Source organism: Saccostrea cucullata, unplaced genomic scaffold (genome assembly GCF_032062105.1).
Source record: "Saccostrea cucullata isolate Sc308-1 unplaced genomic scaffold, CSIRO_AGI_Scuc_v1 ctg905, whole genome shotgun sequence".
Lineage (NCBI taxonomy): Eukaryota > Metazoa > Mollusca > Bivalvia > Ostreida > Ostreidae > Saccostrea > Saccostrea cuccullata.
In genome coordinates this window covers 8,677-33,299 of record NW_026919023.1, presented here as the reverse complement: position 1 = coordinate 33,299, position 24,623 = coordinate 8,677, and the positions used below count along the sequence as shown (strand labels likewise).

The window sequence follows — 24,623 nt, the reverse complement described above, 5'->3', positions numbered from 1 at the left end:
CTTCTATGTTTTGTTTACTATTGTCTTTTTTAAGTGAATTACTCATTTTATTATCATGTATTGCTATACTTACATCAAACTTGGCACGATATGTGAAATATTTTGGTGAACTTCTCTGAAAGAGAAATAAAATACAAGTTAATATTATGTAACTATATAATACATGTATTGCAGTGTAAACATAATATCCTGATTTCACACAAATTACTTTTTCAAGTTTGATCACAAAAAACATTTATTTGTCTTCTTGTAACTTAGTCTGGTGATTCAGATTCTTTGGCCTTCACAGTTCAAATACACTGTGAAAAATCGTCACAAGAGGGTCCACATTACATTATTGCAGTGCTTTCAAACTAAATCATTTTGAAATTTTAACAGATTACTTCTAATTTGATCACAGTGAAAACAATCATTTTGAGACTTACCCTACAGTAGACTAGGAATGTGATTCTTCTGATGGCCTTCTCACACAAATACTGCTCCTAAAAACATCACAAAACAAAACATTCAATCACCTCAAACTAAAATCAAAATAGATGTATAACAGAGAATTGCAGCTTGAAAATTTTTGTTATTTGAGTCAATACCCTCTCTTTACAGAAATCCTGGAACTTGACAGCCAGGGCATTGTCGTCATACTTCTCCTTTTTGCTGAATTTAATTCCTACATTGATGATATGAATTGGCTCATCAGGATCTGAAGAACTCTGTAAAGAAAATCATCAACATTGGTTTTGTTTCTGCTTATTTTTTATATCAGAAGGTACAATAAGTTACAATTTTTCCTTTCTGATATTGTTTTTTATATCAGAAGGTACAGTAAGTAAGACTGACATGAAGAGAGATGGAGTCCTCGTTGCCGGCCGGACTCTTGGCCAGTATAGTGGGACTGCTAGGTGGGCTGTCTGACTCCACTGTAAAGCACTCCAACACCTGCTCAAAGTGGCTACAAATCGAAAACATGAAAATAATAAGCTTAAATCAACATCATACCAAGGTTTAATTTTTTTTTTATTAAAATGGATGCTGAATTATTAGCTGATATACTGTAAAATCTTAATCACATATTTTCCGAGGGTCACATTTTCATAAATTGGGAAAAAATGTGGGTTCACGAAGATTTAATTTTGTGGATGAAGAATGGATGAGTAGTTATATGAACTTTTTTTGTTGGTGGTGGACATGAATTCATGGTCTCTTCAAACCTCCAAAACAATGAAAATTAACCCCTCCACAAAACTGATGATGGAGAGTAAGATTTTCCTTTCAATCTCCAGCATTTAGTCAAACACTACTCACATTTCGAATTCAGCCATGGAGTTGAATGAGGCCATGATGCCCATTCTCTGACAGGTGGGCGGTTCCTCCAGCTGATCGATGTGGGCCTCAGGGTCTGACAGACCAGACACCTTGTCACTGCTGTCATACCGCATCACCATCAGTCTGATAATTAACAAACAATTAATTGGTTTAGTGGTTTACTGTTAGAATCAATAATCAAAATAGATAATTCCCTTCCTCTTAATAATGTACATTGTGAAAGTATACCTTTGAGCAGTGACAAAATCAAGTTAAAAATTTTAACAAAATCAAGTTAAAAATTTTAAACTTTAATCTGATCCTTATTAAATAAATGACAACAAAACAGTAAATGCAGATTCAGAATTTCTTTCTTTTTATTTTCATTAGGTATTTTGACTGTCTTAATGTCTTCATCATCTTTTACCTGTTGGGGTGTGACCGGGGGAGAAGGAACCTGAATTCCACCATTGACATGTCCCCGTTAAGTTCTCTGTGCTGGAGACAGTTCACCTCATACGCAATGTAAGCTCTCCTTATATACACCTATATTATAAAATATTAAAGCACCAGTTTACAAAATATAAAAAGTGCAATGAAAAGTAAAACGACCTTTAAAGGTGCTTGGACCCGTTACTAAGAGAGATAACTCTCATTCAGATAAATGATCCTTATTCTTTTACATGTTTGTCAAATTTAGGAATTCACAGCAAATTTTGGAAGCACAATACAAATTTTTTTTAAGAAAACGTATCATGAAAGTGAAATTCTGTTTTAGTGAACAGAGGTGTAAAAAAAACGTTATAAACTCAAGAAAGACTTTTCTATGAGTTCATGAAACTGTCATCATGAAATTGATTCCTGACACTGACTGCCTTGTTCTCACCTCTAAGGCAGCAGATCTGACCAGGTTGTTAGTGTGCCAGAAGAATTCCTGAAGGATGTCATAAATGGCCGTCTCTGAATGGATGATTTTCTGAAGAAAAAATTTGAAGTGCTGATATGGACATACATGTATATATAATTATAAATATACAGTGACTCAAATGTTCCATAGAACATGAATTGATTGCTACAGACTTTTAAAATATCTGATTCTCTTATTCATATCCATTTTGTTGACTAGCTAATTAAGTCTATTCTACCTTTTCAATTTCATGAATTTTTACAGAATACTGAGAAATGTGTAACAAAAACAACAATATTTAAATTAAGAACAAGAAATTTTCATGCAAAAAACTGCAAAAAAATTTAACCTTGAAAGCTTACGTCATACAAGAAATCCAAATAAGCCTTTCTCTTCTAAATACATGTACAAGAACGTTTTAACATTGAACAAAGAGACATATCTTAAATTTACTTTCCAATTTTTTTCTGTTGATAGAAATACAAGGACATTTAAAGCTGAACATGATTCATAAAAGTATTGTGTCCGCCATTTTAGTTCTCGAGACTCACTACCCTGCAGACCCCTATAAATAGGACAAGAATGAGAGACTTGTCAGTGTAATCAGTGGACGCCGGTGTAGACGGACGTATGCTACACAGGACCTGGAAGCGAGAATAATAACGTAATACTTCGTCTAATGCAGGAAAGTAAGATACCAAATAAATTTACAATTATAGGTACATAAGTCAGTGCAGTATATAAACACCATAGATAAACGTAACTGCCATTAAATATAAACAAATGTAATGCAAGATAACCAGCACGAACACGGGTCGCCATTCCACGTCGATACATGTGACAATAAAGCAGTCAGGTGTAACGAATGCGATGAGTATACCATAGTATTGATGTATTGTAGATAATGCTATCAAAATGGCGTATGCCTATTTACGAGTCGTGTTCAGCTTTAACTTAGAAGATAAAGATAATGAAAGATCTGCCAGACCTGTAGATTTTCAGGATTGAATTCTGGTCCATACATATCAATGGCCGACAGAAAGATGGATTCCATCTGGTTATGTCGGAGTTCATAAGGGGGAGTGTGAGCTGCTATCAACACCTGAAAAAAAAGAAGATAAAATCAAATTATACACAATACAGCAAAATTCATTTAGTATGAACACAGATATTGCGAATTTGTGAATATAGCACAGCTATCAAGAATACACAGCTGTTTAACTTGAATTTCTTACTTTTGTGAATGGGGAATAATTGCATAAAAATTGCATTATCTTAAAATATCCTCATCCACTCCTATGATTTTCAGAGATCAATTAGGCAGTGAGATTGATACACATATAAAAATGATTATTATATGATTGAATAATTTCCATCTTTCTGATTGGCTGAGATCCAACTATGTTAGAAAAATATTACGTTGTATTGACCTGCATGTGACAATCCAGGTCAATACAAGGATTTATTTCCTCTACATTGATCTAAAAATAGATTGGGAAATTCCAAATTGATACAAATTGTTTTAGAAAGCTATTTAAACGACTTTGATTTTTATTTTCATGTGAACAAAAAATAAGCAAATACACTGTATATATTTTAGGTGCGGGTGATAAGAGGGGATGCAGGGACCCCCCCCCCCCCCTCCCCTCTTCCAACACTTTTACTGAACAACAATTTTTGTTATACTTTTTGGCAGTCAGTTTTCCCTGATAATACTGCTTTCTTTCAAAATAAATCCTATAAAAAAGACTGACATTTTATGTTTCATTCATGGCTGTTAAAATTGATTTTTTTTTATTCAAATTGATTCGACTGGTAGGGTTTATTAACATTTTAATTCTTCTACTCTCTTGCAATTGGCTAGGACTAAATAAAATGCAAACAAGTAATGAGCTGTATCATTTTATCAGTGAATCATATAATAAAACAATTATTGCTGTTTTTTCGGTCAATACAATGATTTAGCCATCTTCGAAGTACAATATTCACCTCGCCCTTCGGGCTCGGTGAATATTGTCCTCCTCAGATGGCTAAATCATTGTATTGACCTCAAAAACCAGCAATAATTGTATAATATTGTATATAAAGGCACTGTAATATTGTATATGTAATACCTGTCTGGCCCTGAGAGCTACTTTAGCATTCTCTGCATTATTCAGTGTGGTGAGCTCAGTCAGTATGGAAGCCAACTCATCTGTCAGACCCGCTTCTTTCTTGCAAAGGTGGTCCTATAATAACATCATAATGGTTGCAATTATTTCTACATTTCTATAATTTTGGCCTTAATTCCTGAAGTCCCTCTTTCTCTCTTCACTTGATAGCTTCAATTTATTGTATTCACTATTCAACACTAAATTCAGGACTTCATGCCATGTAAGCAGTATTTCAGCCAATTTTGGTGAGAAAATGAAAACAACCATACATTTATTTTACTGAAAGCAATCTGTATCAAGGAAATGCTGCAGAAATTTGAAATGTCAGCAATATCATTGAAGAAAAATAAGATTTTAAATTTGACGATTCTTACGATGAGCATGGTGATGAGGATGTTTTTCTTCTGTACGGCCAGATGAGAGAAGATGCTACCAGCCACTGCAGACATGTCCTTAGTCTTAGATATCAGCTGAGCTATACACTTGTCATAGTGACCTGTCAAAATAATCACTAATTATTTAAATTACATTTAAAAATACATGTACCAAGTTAACTTAATATTATATTCGTAGGGAAAGTAGTCCCGGAGAATCGACACTGTGTGGAGTTTGGGGATGTGTGTCTATTTTTAAAACCGAGCATGTTTTCTTATACCCGGGATTCTGATGTTCAATTTTTACTATAAAATTGCTTAGAAATTTTTACTTTAAATTTTGTATATTTTCAAGGCAAAATTTTTGGGTTAGTGAATTTTGTTCTTTGTTTTTATCGTATTTACTGTACTTTTGATATACCATAATTATCTATGACTGTGTGAATTAAAATATGGTAGCAGTGAGGAAAAATCATTCCTTAACTTTGTACATGTATGTGTATTTTAATGAATTTCCTTTTGACAGGTCACTATGACAAGTGCATAGCTCAGCTGATATCTAAGACCAAAGTTACACTTTATTTATTTAATAAACGATATTCCGGATTCCAAATGCATACGTTGTGCAGGCATTTGTTAATGACCCGTTTGCAGAAAATAAAAGGAATTTTTACAAATAAGTCTTTGATTTGATTAGACATAAAGAGAACATAAAATATTACCGAATAAAAAAAATATTCATGTCGGTCATGCTAAATTAAAGAAAGGAAAGTCCCTTTGTCTAATAATAGCTTCTCTGCACATGGTTTCGCCCCAACACTTTCAGTTGTCTAGTCACAGGTCTTCAAACATGAGTCTTATTCTGTAGCACTTCTGTAGTTTCGTTTTAAATATTTAAAATTTAAATATGAGAGTTTTCATAACTTTTAATTTACTCAATTGAATTGATAAAAAATAATAATTATATACGGCACTACGACGGACCGAAAGTATATAGACGCGAAATGACACATCAAGACGATGACGTCTGCTTTCACATTCGGTCTTGGAAAGTGACAGAGGCTGCTTTTCAAGCTTTATGTAAGTATTTCTGATATTATTTATGTATTATGAAATAGTTTTCGTATCATTAATACATAATATATTCATTTGTACAGCTACTATGCTGTGTTATCACATTTTTCATCCATTGAACTCTTCGGTCCTGAATGACATTTGCCCGGGATTAGCAGGTTGGGCACAATTCCTTTTTCGGGGAAGTATTACTACAAAAGGGAACTATTACTCTTTTCAGTAATAAAAACATTACTCAATTGGGGAATTTTTGTCACATTTTTTAAATAATGCATCTAATCCATTTATTAAATAAAAAGTGCATAAAAAATTCAGTGTGATGTGTTTTATCTTTATCAAACAAACCTTGCTGACTGAAAAATTCGGACCTCCATTGCTGCGGACGAGAGTAAAATGAGATTTAATAATTGTCCCTGTTGATAATGGTACCAAAAGTATGGAATCTAATAAGGGCATTCATTCCAGGACATTTTTAAAAGAATATCATTTAAAATTTAATATTTCAAATAATTATTTTCATCTGTAAAAGAAGAAATGATATTTAAGGAATGAAGCTAATTTCTACTTATATTATACGATAACATAACTTGGGGCAGTTTACACTTTATAAACCGCAAAGCGGTTTATAAAAAAGCGTAAACTGCCCCAAGTTTTGTTATATCGGATAACAAGTTGAAATTAGCTTCATTCCTTATAATTTAATTTCAGAGTAGACAATGAGACAATATTTCCTCCGGAAAAAGGCTTCAAATTGAGAATTATTCTAAAAGTAACGTCAAGCGGAGTAATACGTTTTTGACGTAACTCATTGTGACGTAGGCAAGTTATGTTATCCAAAATATTATATGTTCCTCCGAATGATTCACCAAGTGAAATTAAATTATTCAAAATTATTATTGTGATTTCATTTAAAGAAATAGTATAATATTAAATTAGAACGAATAATCTCATGAACGAGTTAGCAAAAGCTGAACGTATCCATTATCACAATTTTAACACAGGTAAGCTACCGTAAGAAATCTATGTCATAGAAATATTTCATCGGTCTTTTTTAGCTTTTTACAGCCATAAATATTGCAGTTTTGAGCATACCTATACTTAATGCACAATAAATATTTGGAGGATGTGAAAATATTCTTGCACTTTATCTTTTATTAAGAACAAACACAAGAAAAGAGACTAAATGAGTGAAAATTCCCGAATTCAGTAATGTTTTTTGTTACTGTAAAGAGTAATAGTTCCCTTTTACAGTAATACTTCCCCGAAAAAGGAATTGTGCCCAACCTGATTAGGGATTACTGTTGATCAATATACCAGCTGGCAAAGTAAATTTTCTTGATCTATCTCTTGATAATAGTACCCAGTGGGAAATGTATTTGAATTTCCTCAAGCTATAAAATTAACGAAATATTTGTACTTGAATGATAATAGAGATTCAAACACTGTCAAACTTATAGACCTGTATAGGCCCTAATGAACTTTTTTCTCAATTTTGTAATGAAACTGTAACGCGGATTTTAGAGAGAGAGAGAGAGAGAGAGAGAGAGAGAGAGAGAGAGGAGAGAGAGGAGAGAGAGAGAGAGAGAGATGTTTTAGCAGACATGTCATTACATAAAATAAAAGAGAGTTTAACATTACTTACACAGGTCCAGCACAATACCCCGATAAAGGTATATTATATAGCTTTATAAAGTAAATTCACCCATACATTTAGAGTACTCAAACACAAAGAAATCAGTATAAAGCATGTTGTGATGAGACCTTCTTTTATGCTGTATTTTTCATATCAGAGTCCTTTTCATGCACAAGTGGACATACTGACAACAACTCAGAACTCGACCTTCAATATTTAATTTTAAAAGATTTTTTTTGAATTTTCATTACATCAAATACCATGATAAAGGCATTGGAAATCACCTTGATAAGGATATACTGCAGCTTTATCAAGCAATATACTTTATCAGAGTATTTTTCTGGACCTGTAACAAGACCTGTTCACTACAGTGGTTATCAAAATCAGATTGTATGACTGATTAATTCATCACATCTAAGAATTAAGTATTAAATATATCAAGATTTAAGGAATCACTGATAATTCATTTATTCCAAGAGTATTTGCTATGGAGCAAACTGTAAATATCAATATAATAGCAGAGTTGATGGGTCTAATATCCAACACACAGACAAAATATCCCCCCCCCTTTAAACTAGATAAAATGTCCTTTCATTAAAATGATAAATGTCCTACGGACCCACTTTAACATTAACTGTGGTGAGGGCTTGTCCTGAGACACAGTTAGATTATTCTAACTGACTCTTAAACATTTTAAATTCTATAAAAATATATATATGTAAAAAAAAATGATACAATCATCTTAAAAGAAACACATGATTTTGACTTTGTTTTGTGACTCTTGAATTTTTCAAGTACTGTATGAAACAAATATAAGTTAATTAATCACAGTTTTATATAAACTGCTAGCCGGTAAAGGGCATGAATCTGACCGACTGACATTTAATTTTGCACTGTACATAAGTCTTTCCTAACATTTTTGGATGCATTTATCTCAATCTGTTTTATTATGGTTTTTGTTTCTGTTAGGTCAACAAATAATACAATCATAATGATATATTTTGGAACTGAAATATTTCATTTACTGTAATTTCAGGATGCCTCGGTGTGAGAGAAACAATTTTAATTGCATATGTTGTTCCAAAAGAGTTAGACCAAGAGACAGAAAAAAGGTCAATAAGGATATATCAAGGTATTTACAGAAGAAGTTCTTAATATCTGCCTTGGACAATTCCATAATCTGTAACAGATGCAGACACAAATACAGGAAGGATAGGAAGGAACGCTCAGATCAGCAGCAATCCAAAACTACCCGGCTTCCAGAGAGTGATGATGAATATCAAATACAGGCATCAGTGCGCCCTACTCCAAAAAGTCCTCCATCTGTCTCTTTGGCAATTGCTTCAACAGTCAAGAGCCACGCATACTGCTTCATCTGCAAAAAGCCAGGACCTAAGTTGGTTCAAGTGTCTTCAGCATGCCGGCTCTCAGTTTTCGTTCAACACAATATTCTTATTGCAGAAGGTAACAGATGCTGTCCAAATCATTTGAGAGATGGTGTTTTAACCCCTGATTCTTTGAAAAATCTTAAAACGACAGATCATGTATTTCTAAACAAACATTCTGTACTGGATCTCCTTTCCAAAATGCGACATCTTTGCCAAGTGAACAAAAACTACCGCCTTGATTTTGACAACAAAGAAAGTCTTACTAATGAGGATTACACTTCTTTGACTGGTTTGACCAAAGAGAACTTTCAGGATTTATATCAGATCGTACATCATCATATAAAAAACACTCCATCCAGAAGTGTCAGAACAACTTTAGCTATATTTCTGTGCAAGCTGAACTCTGGACTCTCTAACAGATTTCTGGCAACATTATTCAATGTGACAAAATCAAGTCTAAGGAGAGCAATCAAAGCAGTGCGTCAAGTTTTGATGAACAATTTAGTTCCACAGAATCTTGGATTTCATCATGTGTCCCGTGAAAAGGTTATCAAAGATCATACACGTCCTCTGGCTGCATCACTCTTTGGAACCACTGGAGAGGAAGCAATTTTGGTTCTTGACGGAACATACATTTACATCGATAAAAGTTCCAACTTCCATTTCCAGAGAAGGTCTTATAGTGTTCATAAGGGTCGGCCTCTCTTAAAACCGATGGTGATTGTAACAACTTCTGGCTATTTTGTGTCTGTGCTTGGACCCTACCTTTCAGATTTCAAAAACAATGATGCATCAATATTAACACACATAATCAAGACCAATGTAGAAGACATCAAGAAGTGGGTTAAAGATGAGGATATTTTTGTGGTGGACAGAGGATTTCGTGATGCCATTCCTCTTCTTGAAGATTTGGGAATTCAAGCCGAGATGCCAAAGTTTATGTCTAAAGGCCAAAAGCAGTTGACCACAGAGGATGCAAACATGAGCAGATTAGTAACCAAAGTAAGTTAAACTAAGCTCTTGGGGTTCCCAAACTTTCTTTAATTGTCTTTTTTTCTCTCTCCAAAATACTTTAATTTCTGTCATATAAAAGTTAGATAAAAAAATCATTGATAAAATCTGTAGTTTATATTGTGACTGTAAATGTGATCCTTAGCAGTTTTATATATACCGGTATTAATTCTTCAATTATCTATGAATTCTGTATATTATATAATAATTCTGATTTCTGCTATTTAATGTTTACAATTATAATGTATGATTTCAAAATACACAATAAATTTACAGCAAGTCAAGAGGCAATTTGGACTTAAATAAAGTTCTTAAAGTTGAATATTGAATTGAATTACTCTAAAGTACCCTAAGAAAAAAACATTTGGACCAGACAGAGAACATCATATCATATAAATAATTATTTGGGGAATCATGACATTTCATAAAGCTTAATTGTAATAAATCATTAATTACTTTGATTTTCAGGTTCGCTGGGTTGTGGAATCCTCTAACGCAAGGATTAAAAGATGGAAATATTTAAGTCACACATTGCCTACAAATCAAATTCCATTTATTGGAGATTATGTGAAAATTGTTTGTGCCTTAAACAACAAATATTTCCCAGAGCTGAGCACCTGTTTAAGCCAGGAAGAAGATGAAGCCCAGGCAGCTAAAATGTTATATTTAGCCAAACAAGGAAACACCTTACAGGAGTATGTGGAAAAGAAAAACCTTGGCCGAAAAAGTGCTATTTGGAAAAATGCTTCAGAGATAAACCTGAAAAACTTCCCAACTTTAGATGATGAACAGCTTAGAAACATTACTGTAGGAACATATCAACTCAAGTTGTCCGCAAGCTACATTCAAGAACATTTAGAAAATGACAGTTTCATACAGTTTCATGAGGATGACTCTCATTTGCTTCGTGTGAGAATTCAAAGCAGGCACATCTCATCAAAAAAGTATACACTGTGGATTAAATACAACGAGGCTTGTGTAGAATCTTGGTATTGTTTGTGTCCATGTGGAGCTAGAGTTGTCGGGATGTGTAGTCATGTTTCAGCGATCATATGGTATCTTGGAAAAGCCAGGAGTATGGATGGCAAGTCAGTTGGAGTACGTGACTGGAGTACTTGTGTCCTTGATGCCAGTGACATTCCGCCAGTTGTTGACCAGTCAGAGAGTGAAAGTGAAAATGAATTAGTTGAAGAATAATTAATAAATCAGTTGTTCTAATAATACATGCGAGTGTTATTTCAGGAGTTAAAATTGGGCTGCTCCAATTTAATGTAAACTATTAGATTTTTGAAATTTGAAGTTTCATGTACATAATGGTAGTTTTGGAATTTATTATTACTTGTAGATTAATTATGTTTTTATGTGGGAGTGTTATTTCCGGGTTGGGGGGGGGGGGGGGCACTCCACAAGTAAACAGTTACAAATTTTTTTTTTACATTTCATGTTTACTTGTCTGATTGTAACAAAAAGCTGCTCTACATGTAAATATTATTATTTTCACATGGATTTTATTATCTATATAAATATATGTATATTTAGTGAATTAGACCATTATTTCAATGACTGTAAAAAGAAAATTAGAAAAGATATTGTTATAAGAATAAAATTTTTAAAACCCTCAAAGCAATAATTCTTCCATTCTTCTTTTTTGTTGACAGGATGAATCTTCTGGCACTTTATGACAATGGCTTTTAATAATTCTATCCAACTTTATTAAACTTTGTTGTACACATGCATAAAAGTGTACAGAAAAGTATATTATGATCCCTATTCATTTTCAGCTTCAGCAAGAAGTATTGGGGTCACATTTACCTGGCTAGTTACTGAATCAAATATCATCTTTCAATATACTGCTATAATGTTAGTGCAGGAGTTGGAAAATTTTCAAAACAGAAAAAAAGATTTATTTGTACTTTGATTACCACAAGAAGACAAAGTCAGATAACGAGATAAAAGGTCACTTTGTCTATCCATTTAGGAAGGCCTATTTTTACATTTGATCACTTAATTAACCCTTTTCTTTTCATTTTTTATGATATTGCTCTAAAATAAGGATCTGCTAGTCCCATATGTTTACGAGCATTGTTGAAAACCCTTAATAAAAACTTTCAAATTCTGAAAGAAGGGCCTATTTTCATAAAATATAATTATATTAACTGTTGTTATTATTTCCAATAAGTATTATTTTGACAGCAGGACGTGACAGCATATATAACGTCAACTGTCTATAAGTCATGACGTTCATCTTTATGACGTTTTAGATTTCTATTAAAAAAAAACAACACCAAACTTAAACGGCTGTAAAATGAAAACTAGAAAAGATATTATGAAAAAATAAGTTTTATAAACTACAAATCCTATAGTATTAACTGAGAAAATTTTATTGATTTTGGTGACAGGGCATATTTTGGTAGTTTGTGGCTTAAGCTCTTTTAGGGGCAGACAATTTTGCTTGGTTACACCAAAACATAATTTGTAGTATCCTTTTACTATATGTTTTTTAAAGACATTTTTAAACCATTTTTCTTTTTGGGGCTGGGGGAGGATGGGTGACTATATTCTTATATTATTTAAGGAATGAAGCTAATTCCAACTTATGTTATCCGATATAACAAAACTTGGGGCAGTTTACGCTTTATAAACCGCGAAGCGGTTTATAAGAAAGCGTAAACTGCCCCAAGTTTTGTTATATCGGATAACATAAGTTGGAATTAGCTTCATTCCTTATAATTTAATTTCAGAGTAGACAATGAGACAATATTTCCTCCGGAAAAAGGCTTCAAATTGAGCATTATTTTAAAAGTAACGTCAAGCGGAGTAATACGTTAATGACGTAACTCATTGTGACGTAGGCAAGTTATGTTATCCAAAATATTATATGTTCCTCCGAATGATGCAGCAAGTGAAATTAAATTATATAGATATATATAATATCTTATATGCTTACCATGTTGAAATTGGACCTCTACCCTGACGTACTGTTTCAGTAAGTCCTGTACAACACTCTTCATGTGACCTCAGATCCCATTCCGGTACCTAGAATTCAGAGATAACCCACATGTTAAACACTGAAGAAAGCACATATGGCGATATTTTGATATTAAACTAGCCTTTTTTTCTTCAGAACTTTTTATTAATACAGTGTATCATAATTTGAACATATTATTTTTTAGATACTATATTTCCTTCTATTTTCTCTAAAATGTCATGTGGACTTCAGTACATGTGTTTAGGGCTGTAACTTATAATGAGTAATGATTGTTATGGAAGCACATTGAAAGGATCGAGAAAGAGAGGGGGAGGGGGTGAGAAATGCAATCAACAGACACAGACAAAAACCACAAAATATAGAATGTAGTTCCTGGTATTACACAGACAAATACAGAACATTAAAGCTGCACATGTGGTAACAAAAGGAATAGAAGAAGGGGTTAATGCCAGAAGGTCTATGACTGAGTGCAAAACAGTTCCATACAAGTTTTCAAGATTATTTGTCTCAGTGAGGGCCCCCTCCCATTAATCAATTACAATGTTTAGAAGTGCCAGGATTGAACAATTTTGCTAGGTAAAAACCCTAGAGACTGATACATTTAACAGCTATCTTGAGTGTAGCATGGTAATCTCTTTTGATATAAATGACGTATCAATATAAAGAAAGACTTTTCTTAAACTTTCAAATAACGATCACTCTCTTTATGTTCAGAGGCATGCATAATGTATCTGAATATTTCATTCACAAAATAAAAGAAAATTCAGAAATGTGCATGTACAGGACTTAAAGTATGTTTGGTGATCTGTTTTATATCTTTAAGTTAAAGTATATCTGTTCAGATTAAGTGTGAAAAAAGTTAAATGGGTGACCAGAAATCTTAAAACCTTGTGATTCATCCTACTCACAACCCACTAGCATTACCCAAACGGAAAAGATTTTTAACAAACTACTATCAAACCATCAACAAACTACCAACAAACTATATTTTCGTGGTTTGTTAAAATAGTTTGATAGTATAGCATTTAATGAAACACAAACAAACCACTGTTTCTAAAAATAAGTATAGTGGTTTGTTAGTCTTTCATTTCAGCTGATTGTGATTTCTTTATAGTTTGTTAGACTCTGTATCTTGCAACAGTGTTTTATTAGTATAGCATTTGCATCTAACCACATGGGAAATTAATTTACAGACATGTTTAGGGTTGAATTATCTAGAATTGTTGAAGTTTCCAAGAACAGCTTAATCTTTACATCCGGTGTTAGCTATTTGCACCAATTTTCAAACCACCAAGCAGGTCAGAAACAAAGGAACTGGTGAAGGGACATTCAAATTGTTAGTATCATTCTATAAGATCCCTGACGGGAAAAAGCAGCAATTAACATTATTAAAAGATGGATCTGGATACAGAAGAGGTATTTAATGCATGTCATAAAGTTCCTTTTTACCTAAAATAAGGCTGGACTACAGTAATTAACCTTCTGTGAATGTGGATGTGTATGCTTTTACTAGCTTTGGGTTTTTAATTTATTTATTTTCAGATTGACCTATAATTCCTATACTAGTTTAGATCAGTTATGCATTGAATTATGGGAAGTATGCTTGAAAATAAGACAAAAAAAGATGTCTTTCAACGTTGCAATAAGGTGCCAGAACAATTAAAGGAAATATAATGCAGCATTTTCCATGCCAGCTAGATGAAGCAGGGAATATATAGATGTCAGCTTGAAGAACATTTTTTTGGTGAAAAATGAAGATGTGCACAACATGAAGGAGAATATGTGATAAGTACATGGACATTGGGCAATTTGGCTTGGAATTGCATCGCCTAAACAAAAGGGAACATGTTGGAATGTTGCACTTGCATTGGCTAAACTTGTGAATCCTGGATTTTAAAATACTCTGAAACAAGAGTTTTTGAATATTTCAAAATGTGACTGTTTTAGGTGTTTTCAAAGACTTGTGGATTTGTAAAGGTTAAGGAAAATTCAAATCTTAAGTGTTTTGCTGAGGGATTTGTTACCAGTGATTTGTTAGTAGTTTGTTAGAGTGGTTTGATAGTAGTTTGTTGAGTGGTTTGATAGTAGTTTGTTAGAGTGCTTTGATAGTAGTTTGTTAGAGTGGTTTGATAGTAGTTTGTTAGAGTGGTTTGATAGTAGTTTGTTAGAGTGGTTTGATAGTAGTTTGTTAAGAGTAGTTTGATAGTAGTTTGTTAGAGTATAGTTTGTTAGCTCATTTGCATGTGATTTGCTATACTATTAAACTACTTTCAAACCATAGTGGTTTGTTAGTCATTTGTTATAGTAGTTTGTTTGCCCTTTTTTTCCGTATGGGTACCCCTTAGATCCACTGTCAAAAGAAAATGTCACATGCGTTACACCAAAAACAATCATACACAAAATTCATTCCATTAAGCTTTGTGATAGAACTGTCACATGCAAAAGGAAGAGGCATTCATTTTATTTTGTTCAATTATGAATCTGATATGGTTGGATTGACATGCATGGTTGTCGAAGACAATATACTCTCTGATATGCTTTAGAAGAAATTTGGGACACTTGAGATTTCCAAAGGTCAGTAATACAGTACTATGACCTCAAAACCTCTGAACTAGTTGAACTATGCCCTGTGTTGTCATGAAAAAGTTTTCTCTCTCTGTTCTTCTTGTAAGTGTGGCAGCATGGCTGTCTATCACATTTGCAATCTAAAATGAAAGCACAGAGCAAACTATAATTTTAGTGGCAAAATACAATAGAAAGTAAAACTCTTTCCTATTTTATTTTGAATGTTAAAACACTTTATCCCTTAAGTATACATGTACATGCATTTTAAATATACACATGGCAGCATCTTAACAACAACAATTGTCAGTAGATTGGTCACTGATTTTTACCTGTTGACTTGGGTACTGACTGAGTACAGGGGTGATATTACTGGGGTATGACTGAAGCTGTCACTGATTTTTACCTGTTGACTGGGGAACTGACTGAGTACAGAGGTTATGTCACTGGAGTATGACTGAAGCTGTCACTGATTTTTACCTGTTGACTGGGGAACTGACTAAGTACAGAGGTGATATTACTGGAGTATGACTGAAGCTGTCACTGATTTTTACCTGTTGACTGGGAAACTGACTGAGTACAGAGGTGATGTTACTGGAGTATGACTGAAGCTGTCACTGATTTTTACCTGTTGACTGGGGAACTGACTAAGTACAGAAGTGATATTACTGGAGTATGACTGAAGCTGTCACTGATTTTTACCTGTTGACTGGGGAACTGACTGAGTACAGAAGTGATATTACTGGAGTATGACTGACTTACTACAGATAGAAGCTGTTACTGATTTTTACCTGTTGACTGGGGAACTGACTGAGTACAGAGGTGATGTTACTGGAGTATGACTGAAGCTGTTTTTTGATGGCTTTCTCCACTTGTGGTGGGATTCTCCCAGAAATCATGGCCACGAGATCCTGAGAAATAAAATTAAAATAATGTTTTCACTCACAATGGTCACAGATTTCAAGCTGCAAAATCTATTTATTCTCTAACAATAAGACACTTTGTGTTTAAAAATATTTACAACTATGAACATGCCATCATCAATTACCTGAAAATTAGAATTCACAATGATGGGAAGCTTTCCATAAAAATGCTTATTTCTGACTAATTGTGAGGACAAAAACAAGCAAAAATTGTAAATTCACATAACAGCCCAGATGTAAATCATATCGAGTAGCTATCATTACAATGATATTTAAAAAAGATGAAAAAATTTCAATTCAATTTTACTTGAATTAAATTAACTGCCAGTCCTGTTCTTTTAAAATTCCTTATTTTTACCTGCAGTTCCAGTAGAGGCAGTGATGGGTCCCTCAGACACTTCATCAGTCTCTCTATGGAGGTCTGTAGTTTAGGTTTGAAGTAAGGATCGGGCAGTGTGTACCCAGCCAGGATGTTCTCTAGCTCTGCCCGCGTACTCTGGAAGATCTGGTGAAGCTTCTCCCCGTGGGTGGGCGGGGCCTGGGGTTGGGGGAGTGTCCCTTTGAAGCTCTGGGCCTGCTGGACACGACTGGGGTCATCCAGGTCAAGGTGGGCCACGATACTGCCCCCCTCCAACACGGCTCAAGGCCTCTTAACGTAATGAACACTGTAACATGGAGAAGTTGTGTGAAAGCAGAGAAACTTATTTTACTCTTTTTTAAAAAGGAAAAACAAGATTTAATAATCGATAAATTAGAAGAGTAAATACATAAAGCATCAAATGCAAGGAGATTATAAAGTACACACCTTGATATAAATACAACTGTCTGCTTTACTTCAAGCATCATTTTTTTCATGTGACATTAAAATTATTTAATCACAATTATCACATTCAATTTTTTAAATTTTAAAATACAGATTTCCAATCACTCTCTTTCTTCACTTCATTCATCACTTAGAGTCATTCAATAATCCAAATCCTCTAAATTCCTAATTTTAATCCTTTACCATCCATTCTCTGTGACCCTGAGTTCCATGACCATCTTCATGACTTCTATTTCAGCATACACATCCCCAGCAAACACATGGCCTCCGTCATCTATCATGTAGTTCAACAGCTTACCAGCAGAGGGGGACCTTCATAGAAAACACAGAAATTTTACAAACTTTAAGATACATGCAGGAATAAAAAGACTACAGAAAAACTTGTTTAGTACGAACACAGATTTTGCTTTTTCACGGATATCATGCAGTCATCTTGGATCCCCAGCTATATAAATTTCATGAATTTCTTTTACTGTTATAACGAATTACGGATATAGCGAAGTAATTTCATAGGTCCTAGCGACCTCGTTATAACAGAGTTTTGCTGTATCTACTAAAGGGAAATTTTCTCTCTAATTTTAAATGTGTCATCTTTGAATTTAACAAGAGTTATCTGTCTTTTAACACATGTGTGTCTGAGTTTAAAATAGAGCCAAAATATTTGGATGCAGTTCCCAAAAATACCTTGTATTAATTTAATTTTTTAAATATTTTATATTTGATAGTATCAATTCTAAATATGTGTGCATTTCATAATCCCAGTTTCTGTGATGTTACATTTCTTAACTAAAGCACAATGTCTTTGGAAGTTTTTGAATTTGTACCAGAGTTTCCTCGCTTTATACAGTTTCCGATTATACCTGAGTTTGGTAGGATCATTCTCCTTATGAAGTACACAGGTTTTGTTTCCTATAGTAATCCTGTAACTGTTTTATACAATACCTGAGTTTGGTAGGATCATTCTCCTTATGAAGTACACAGGTCTTGTTTCCTATAGTAATCCTGTCACTGTTTTATACAATACCTGAGTTTGATAGGATCATTCTTCTCATGAAGTTCACAGGTTTTGTTTCCTATAGTAATCCTGTAACTGTTTTATACAAAACCTGAGTTTGTTTCTCCTATACACAGGTCTTGTTTCCTATAGTAATCCTGTAACTGTTTAATACAATTTGGGTAGGATCATTCTCCTTATGAAGTACACAGGTCTTGTTTCCTATAGTAATCCTGTAACTGTTTTATACAATACCTGAGTTTGGTAGGATCATTCTCCTTATGAAGGACACAGGTCTTGTTTCCTATAGTAATCCTGTAGCTGTTTTATACAATACCTGAGTTTGGTAGGATCATTCTCCTTATGAAATACACAGGTCTTGTTTCCTATAGTAATCCTGTAACTGTTTTATACAATACCTGAGTTTGGTAGGATCATTCTCCTTATGAAGTACACAGGTCTTGTTTCCTATAGTAATCCTGTAACTGTTTTATACAATACCTGAGTTTGGTAGGATCATTCTCCTTATGAAGTACACAGGTTTTGTTTCCTATAGTAATCCTGTAACTGTTTTATACAATACCTGAGTTTGGTAGGATCATTCTCCTTATGAAGGACACAGGTCTTGCATCTTATAAAAAAATAATCCTGTAACTGTTTTATATCAAACCTGAGTTTGGTAGGATCATTCTCCTTATGAAGTACACAGGTCTTGTTTCCTATAGTAATCCTGTAGCTGTTTTATACAATACCTGAGTTTGGTAGGATCATTCTCCTTATGAAGTACACAGGTCTTGTTTCCTATAGTAATCCTGTAGCTGTTTTATACAATACCTGAGTTTGGTAGGATCATTCTCCTTATGAAGTACACAGGTCTTGTTTCCTATAGTAATCCTGTAGCTGTTTTATACAATACCTGAGTTTGGTAGGATCATTCTCCTTATGAAGTACACAGGTCTTGTTTCCTATAGTAATCCTGTAGCTGTTTAATACAATACCTGAGTTTGCATTGGTAGGATCATACTCCTAATGATTTACACAGGTCTTGTTTCCTATAGTAATCCTGTAGCTATTTTATACAATACCTTAGTTTGGTAGGATCATTCTCCTTACAAAGGACACAGGTTTTGTTTCCTATAGTAATCCTTAAACTGTTTTATACAATGTCTGAGTTTAGTAGGATCATTCTCCTAATGAAGTACACAGGTCTTGTTTCCTATAGTAATCCTGTAACTGTTTTATACAATACCAGAGTTTGGTGGGATCATTCTCCTTATGAAGGACACAGGTCTTGTTTCCTATAGTAATCCTGTAACTGTTTTATATTATACCTGAGTTTGGTAGGATCATTCTCCTAATGAAGGACACAGGTCTTGTTTCCTATAGTAATCCTGTGACTGTTTTATACAATACCTGAGTTTGGTAGGATCATTCTCCATATGAAGTACACATGTCTTGTTTCCTATAGTAATCCTGTAACTGTTTTATACAATACCTGAGTTTGGTAGGATCATTCTCCTTATGAAGTACACAGGTCTTGTTTCCTGTAGTAATCCTGTAGCTGTTTTATACAATACCTGAGTTTGGTAGGATCAATCTCCTTATGAAGTACACATGTCTTGCTTCCTATAATAATCCTGTAACTGTTTTATACAATACCTGAGATTTGTAGGATCATTCTCCTTATGAAGTACACAGGTCTTGTTTCCTATAGTCATCCTGTAACTGTTTTATACAATACCTGAATTTGGTAGGATCATTCTCCTTCTGAAGTACACAGGTCTTGCTTCTTTTAATAATCCTGTAACTGTTTTATACAATACCTGAGTTTGGTAGGATCATTCTCCTTATGAAGTACACAGGTCTTGTTTCCTATAGTAATCCTGTAGCTGTTTTATACAATACCTTAGTTTGGTAGGATCATTCTCCTTATCAAGTACACATGTCTTGCTTCTTATAATAATCCTGTAGCTGTATTATAACAAACCTGAGTTTGGTATGATCATTCTCCTTATGAAGGACACAGGTCTTGCTTCTTATAAATAAATAATCTTGTAACTGTTTTATATCAAACTTGAGTTTGTTAGGACCATTCTCCTTATGAGGTACACATGTCTAGCTTCTTATAATAATCCTGTAACTGTTTTATACAATACCTGAGTTTGGAAGGATCTCTCTCTTTATGAAGTACACAGGTCTTGTTTCCTATAGTAATCCTGTAACTGTTTTATACAATACCTGAGTTAGGAAGGATCTCTCTCTTTATGAAGTACACAGGTCTTGTTTCCTATAGTAATCCTGTAACTGTTTTATACAATACCTGAGTTTGTTAGGATCATTCTCCTTATGAAGTACACAGGTCTTGTTTCCTATAGTAATCCTTTAACTGTTTTATACAATACCAGAGTGTGGTAGGATCATTCTCCTAATGATTTACACAGGTCTTGTTTCCTAAAGTAATCCCGTAGCTGTTTTATACAATACCTTAGTTTGATAGGATCATTCTCCTTATGAAGGACACAAGTCTTGTTTCCTATAGTCATCCTGTACCTGTTTTATACAATATCTGAGTTTGGAAGGATCATTCTCCTTATGAAGTACACAGGTCTTGTTTCCTATAGTAATCCTGTAGCTGTTTTATACAATACCTGAGTTTGGTAGGATCATTCTCCTTATGAAGTACACAGGTCTTGTTTCCTATAGTAATCCTGTAACTGTTTTATACAATATCTGAGTTTGGTGGGGTCGTTCTCTTTATGAAGTACACAGGTCTTGTTTCCTATAGTAATCCTGTAGCTGTATTAAACATTACCCGAGTTTGGTAGGATCATTTTCTTTATGAAGTACACAGGTCTTGTTTCCTATAGTAATCCTGTAGCTGTTTTATACAATACCTGAGTTTGGTAGGATCATTTTCTTTATGAAGTACACAGGTCTTGTTTCCTATAGTAATCCTGTAGCTGTTTTATACAATATCTGAGTTATGAAGGATCGTTCTCCTTATGAAGTACACAGGTCTTGTTTCCTATAGTAATCCTGTAGCTGTTTTATACAATACCTGAGTTTGGTAGGATCATTCTCCTTATGAAGTACACAGGTCTTGTTTCCTATAGTAATCCTGTAGCTGTTTTATACAATACCTGAGTTTGGAAGGATCATTCTCCTTATGAAGTACACAGGTCTTGTTTCCTATAGTAATCCTGTAGCTGTTTTATACAATACCTGAGTTTGGAAGGATCATTCTCCTTATGAAGTACACAGGTCTTGTTTCCTATAGTAATCCTGTAGCTGTTTTATACAATATCTGAGTTTGGAAGGATCATTCTCCTTATGAAGTAAACATGACTTGCTTCCTATAATAATTCTGTAACTGTTTTATACAATACCTGAGTATGGTTAGATCATTCTCCTTATGAAGTACACAGGTATTTTACCTATAGAAATCCTGTAGCTGTTTTATACAATACCTGAGTTTGGTAGGATCATTCTCCTTATGAAGTACACAGTTCTTGTTTCCTATCATAATGCTGTAACTGTTTTATACAATACCTGAGTTTGTCAGGATCATTCTCCTTATGAAGTACACATGTCTTGCTTCTTATAATAATCCTGTAACTGTTTTATACAATACCTGAGTTTGTTAGGATCATTCTCCTTATGAAGGACACAGGTCTTGTTTCCTATAGTAATCCTGTAGCTGTTTTATATCAAACCTGAGTTTGGTAGGATCATTCTCCTAAAGCCCTTTTCACAATTGGCGCACGAGCAGAAGCAACAAAATATTCATGCGACCGAAAATTTTGTTGAGAATCGTAAACTGTTGCCAAAATAATCCCATATGAAAAAAGTGTTCGTATGGAATTTGCGCGATCTACAGCAACTGTTGTGCATTAAATCCTGCGATATGTCTTGCGTCTATATGCGACTGTTGTAGAATGAAAGCGAGTGTTGTAAGATAATGCGATAGGATTGCACGAGTGATAAGCTAATCGGACGATTGAACGTGCGACAATACGATTGGACGTGCGGTGCTCGTGCGCTCATGCAGTCCATAGTACGAAAGTTCGTGCGAGTCAGAGGGCCTAGTATGTATACTACCCGTTTCAGACGTTCTTCAGTTTACAAAATTAAGATGTTTATAATTATACACAGTATATAAATACCTGATGCAAAGCATGGCAATTAAAAGTGAATAATCTAGAAATGATAGTAAAACGTTGCAAGATTACATGAGACATGTTGAGCAACAGTCTCATGTTCGCAAAACACACGCAAATACAGCTGCGATTCATCTTACGATCTTTAAAAATCGTACATCACTCTTACGAGTACATAAAACCTTGTAGAACGTTCATACTAACATTGGTCGCGTCTGAATAGTGTGCATGTTGACTATTTTGAGGAGACTTGATGGGACCTCTAAAACACAGGCAATGAGTGCGAGACATCGTACAACGTATGCGAGAGCTCGTACGAAGCTAAAATTTTCCGATCGCAAAGTGTTGTATAGTGCTCGTGCGCCAATTGTGAAAGGGCCTTTATGAAGGACACAGGTCTTTTTCCTATAGTAATCCTGTCACTGTTATATACAATACCTGAGTTTGGTAGGATCATTCTCCTTATGAAGTACACAGATCTTGTTTCCTATAGTAATCCTGTAGCTGTTTTATATTATACCTGATTTTGGTAGGATCATTCTTCTTATGAAGTACACAGGTCTTGTGTCCTATCATAATCCTGTAGCTGTTTTATACAATACCTGAGTTTGGTAGGATCATTCTTCTTATGAAGTACACAGATCTTGTTTCCTATCATAATCCTGTAGCTGTTTTATACAATACCTGAGTTTGGTAGGATCATTCTTCTTATGAAGTACACAGGTCTTGTTTCCTATAGTAATCCTGTAACTGTTTAATACAATACCTGAGTTTGGTAGGATCATTCTCCTTATGAAGTACACAGATCTTGTTTCCTATAGTAATCCTGTAGCTGTTTTATATTATACCTGATTTTGGTAGGATCATTCTTCTTATGAAGTTCACAGGTCTTGTGTCCTATCATAATCCTGTAGCTGTTTTATACAATACCTGAGTTTGGTAGGATCATTCTTCATATGAAGTACACAGATCTTGTTTCCTATCATAATCCTGTAGCTGTTTAATACAATACCTGAGTTTGGTAGGATCATTCTCCTTATGAAGTACACAGGTTTTGTTGCCTATTGTTATCCTGTAGCTGCTTACTTGGTCCTTCATGTAAGTAGTGAAGCTGGCTCCATCAAACGAAATTAACAAACCTCCATCACTTAGTCTGTAAACAAAATAAAATATTGTAAATCAACTTTTATTTGTGTGCGAGAAATTTTCGCTAGGTTTGCGAGAGCCTCATCATTACGAATTTTTCTCACCATGAACTGGACCTTAAAGTCTCTTTGTCTATTAACAATAGATAAAAAAAAAAACTTGATTGCAAAAATTTATCGTCGATAACTAGTTTACTCACTGTTAATTGCAATATAAAGTTGCTGCGAGTTAAAATTGGTTTACAGTATTAATTCTACAATTGAAAGTTTCTGTAACTTTCATATTTTTTTCCCTTAAATACAGACTCTTTATCATTTATTTCAATGCTTGAGATATCACACATTTACAATCTGAATAACCAAACTGCTCTCTTGAAATCACCTGTGTGCCTCCACTTCCAGCATGGAGTCATTCATACAAATAAAGTAGTTGTTTGGCCCTGTCTTCACCACCTAGAAAAAATAAACAACAAAAATGGAATTCATAAGTATTTAATAACAAGAGGTCCATGGGCCACATCGCTCACCTGAGAAGCTTTGACCATGCTGTTCTTTAGTAGATTTCCCCTTTGTAAAAAATATTGTGACCCCAACCTACCCCACCGATCATAATTTACACAAATTGAGATCTACACTCTCCCAGGAAGCTTCCATTTAAGTTTCAGCTTTTCTGGCCCAGTGGATCTTGAGAAGAAGATTTTTAAAGATTTTTCCTATATATTTCTATGTAAAACCTTGATTCCCCTGTGGCCCCGCCCTACACCTCGGGGGTCCTGATTTGAGCTATTTATATAGATTCTACACTATCCCAGAATGCTTCCGCATAAGTTTCAGCTTTTCTGGCCCAGTGGTTCTTGAGAAGAAGATTTTTAAAGATTTTTCCTACATAGTTCTGTGTAAAAATTGATTCTCCATTGTGACCCTACCCCGGGGGTCATAATTTGAACAATTTAGAATCTACACTACCCCAGGATGATTTCACATAAGTTCCAGTTTTTCAGGCCCAGTGGTTCTTGAGAAGAAGATTTTTAAATGACCCCACCCTATTTTTGTTTTTTTTTTATTATCTCCCCTTGTGAGGGGACTTGGCCCAATGGCATCATTTTAACCATTTATATTCCCTTCACCCATGGATGCTTTGTACCAAGTTTGGTCAAAATTGGCCCAGTGGTTCTTGAGAAGTCTAAAATG

At 34.2% G+C, this 24,623-nt stretch overlaps 1 protein-coding gene and 1 pseudogene across 1 annotated transcript; one reads left to right on the top strand and one right to left on the bottom strand.

Moving 5' to 3' along the window:
* Positions 1-23,911, bottom strand: part of LOC134277680 (acetyl-CoA carboxylase-like) — a 44,934-nt pseudogene extending 21,023 nt beyond the window's left edge.
* On the top strand, positions 5,770-11,043 carry LOC134277620 (uncharacterized). Its single transcript, XM_062759956.1, has 3 exons — positions 5,770-5,813; positions 8,477-9,830; positions 10,308-11,043. Coding segments are annotated over exons 1-3 (2,085 nt in total). The 5' UTR covers positions 5,770-5,811; the 3' UTR covers positions 11,037-11,043.
* Positions 23,912-24,623: the final 712 nt, after the last annotated feature.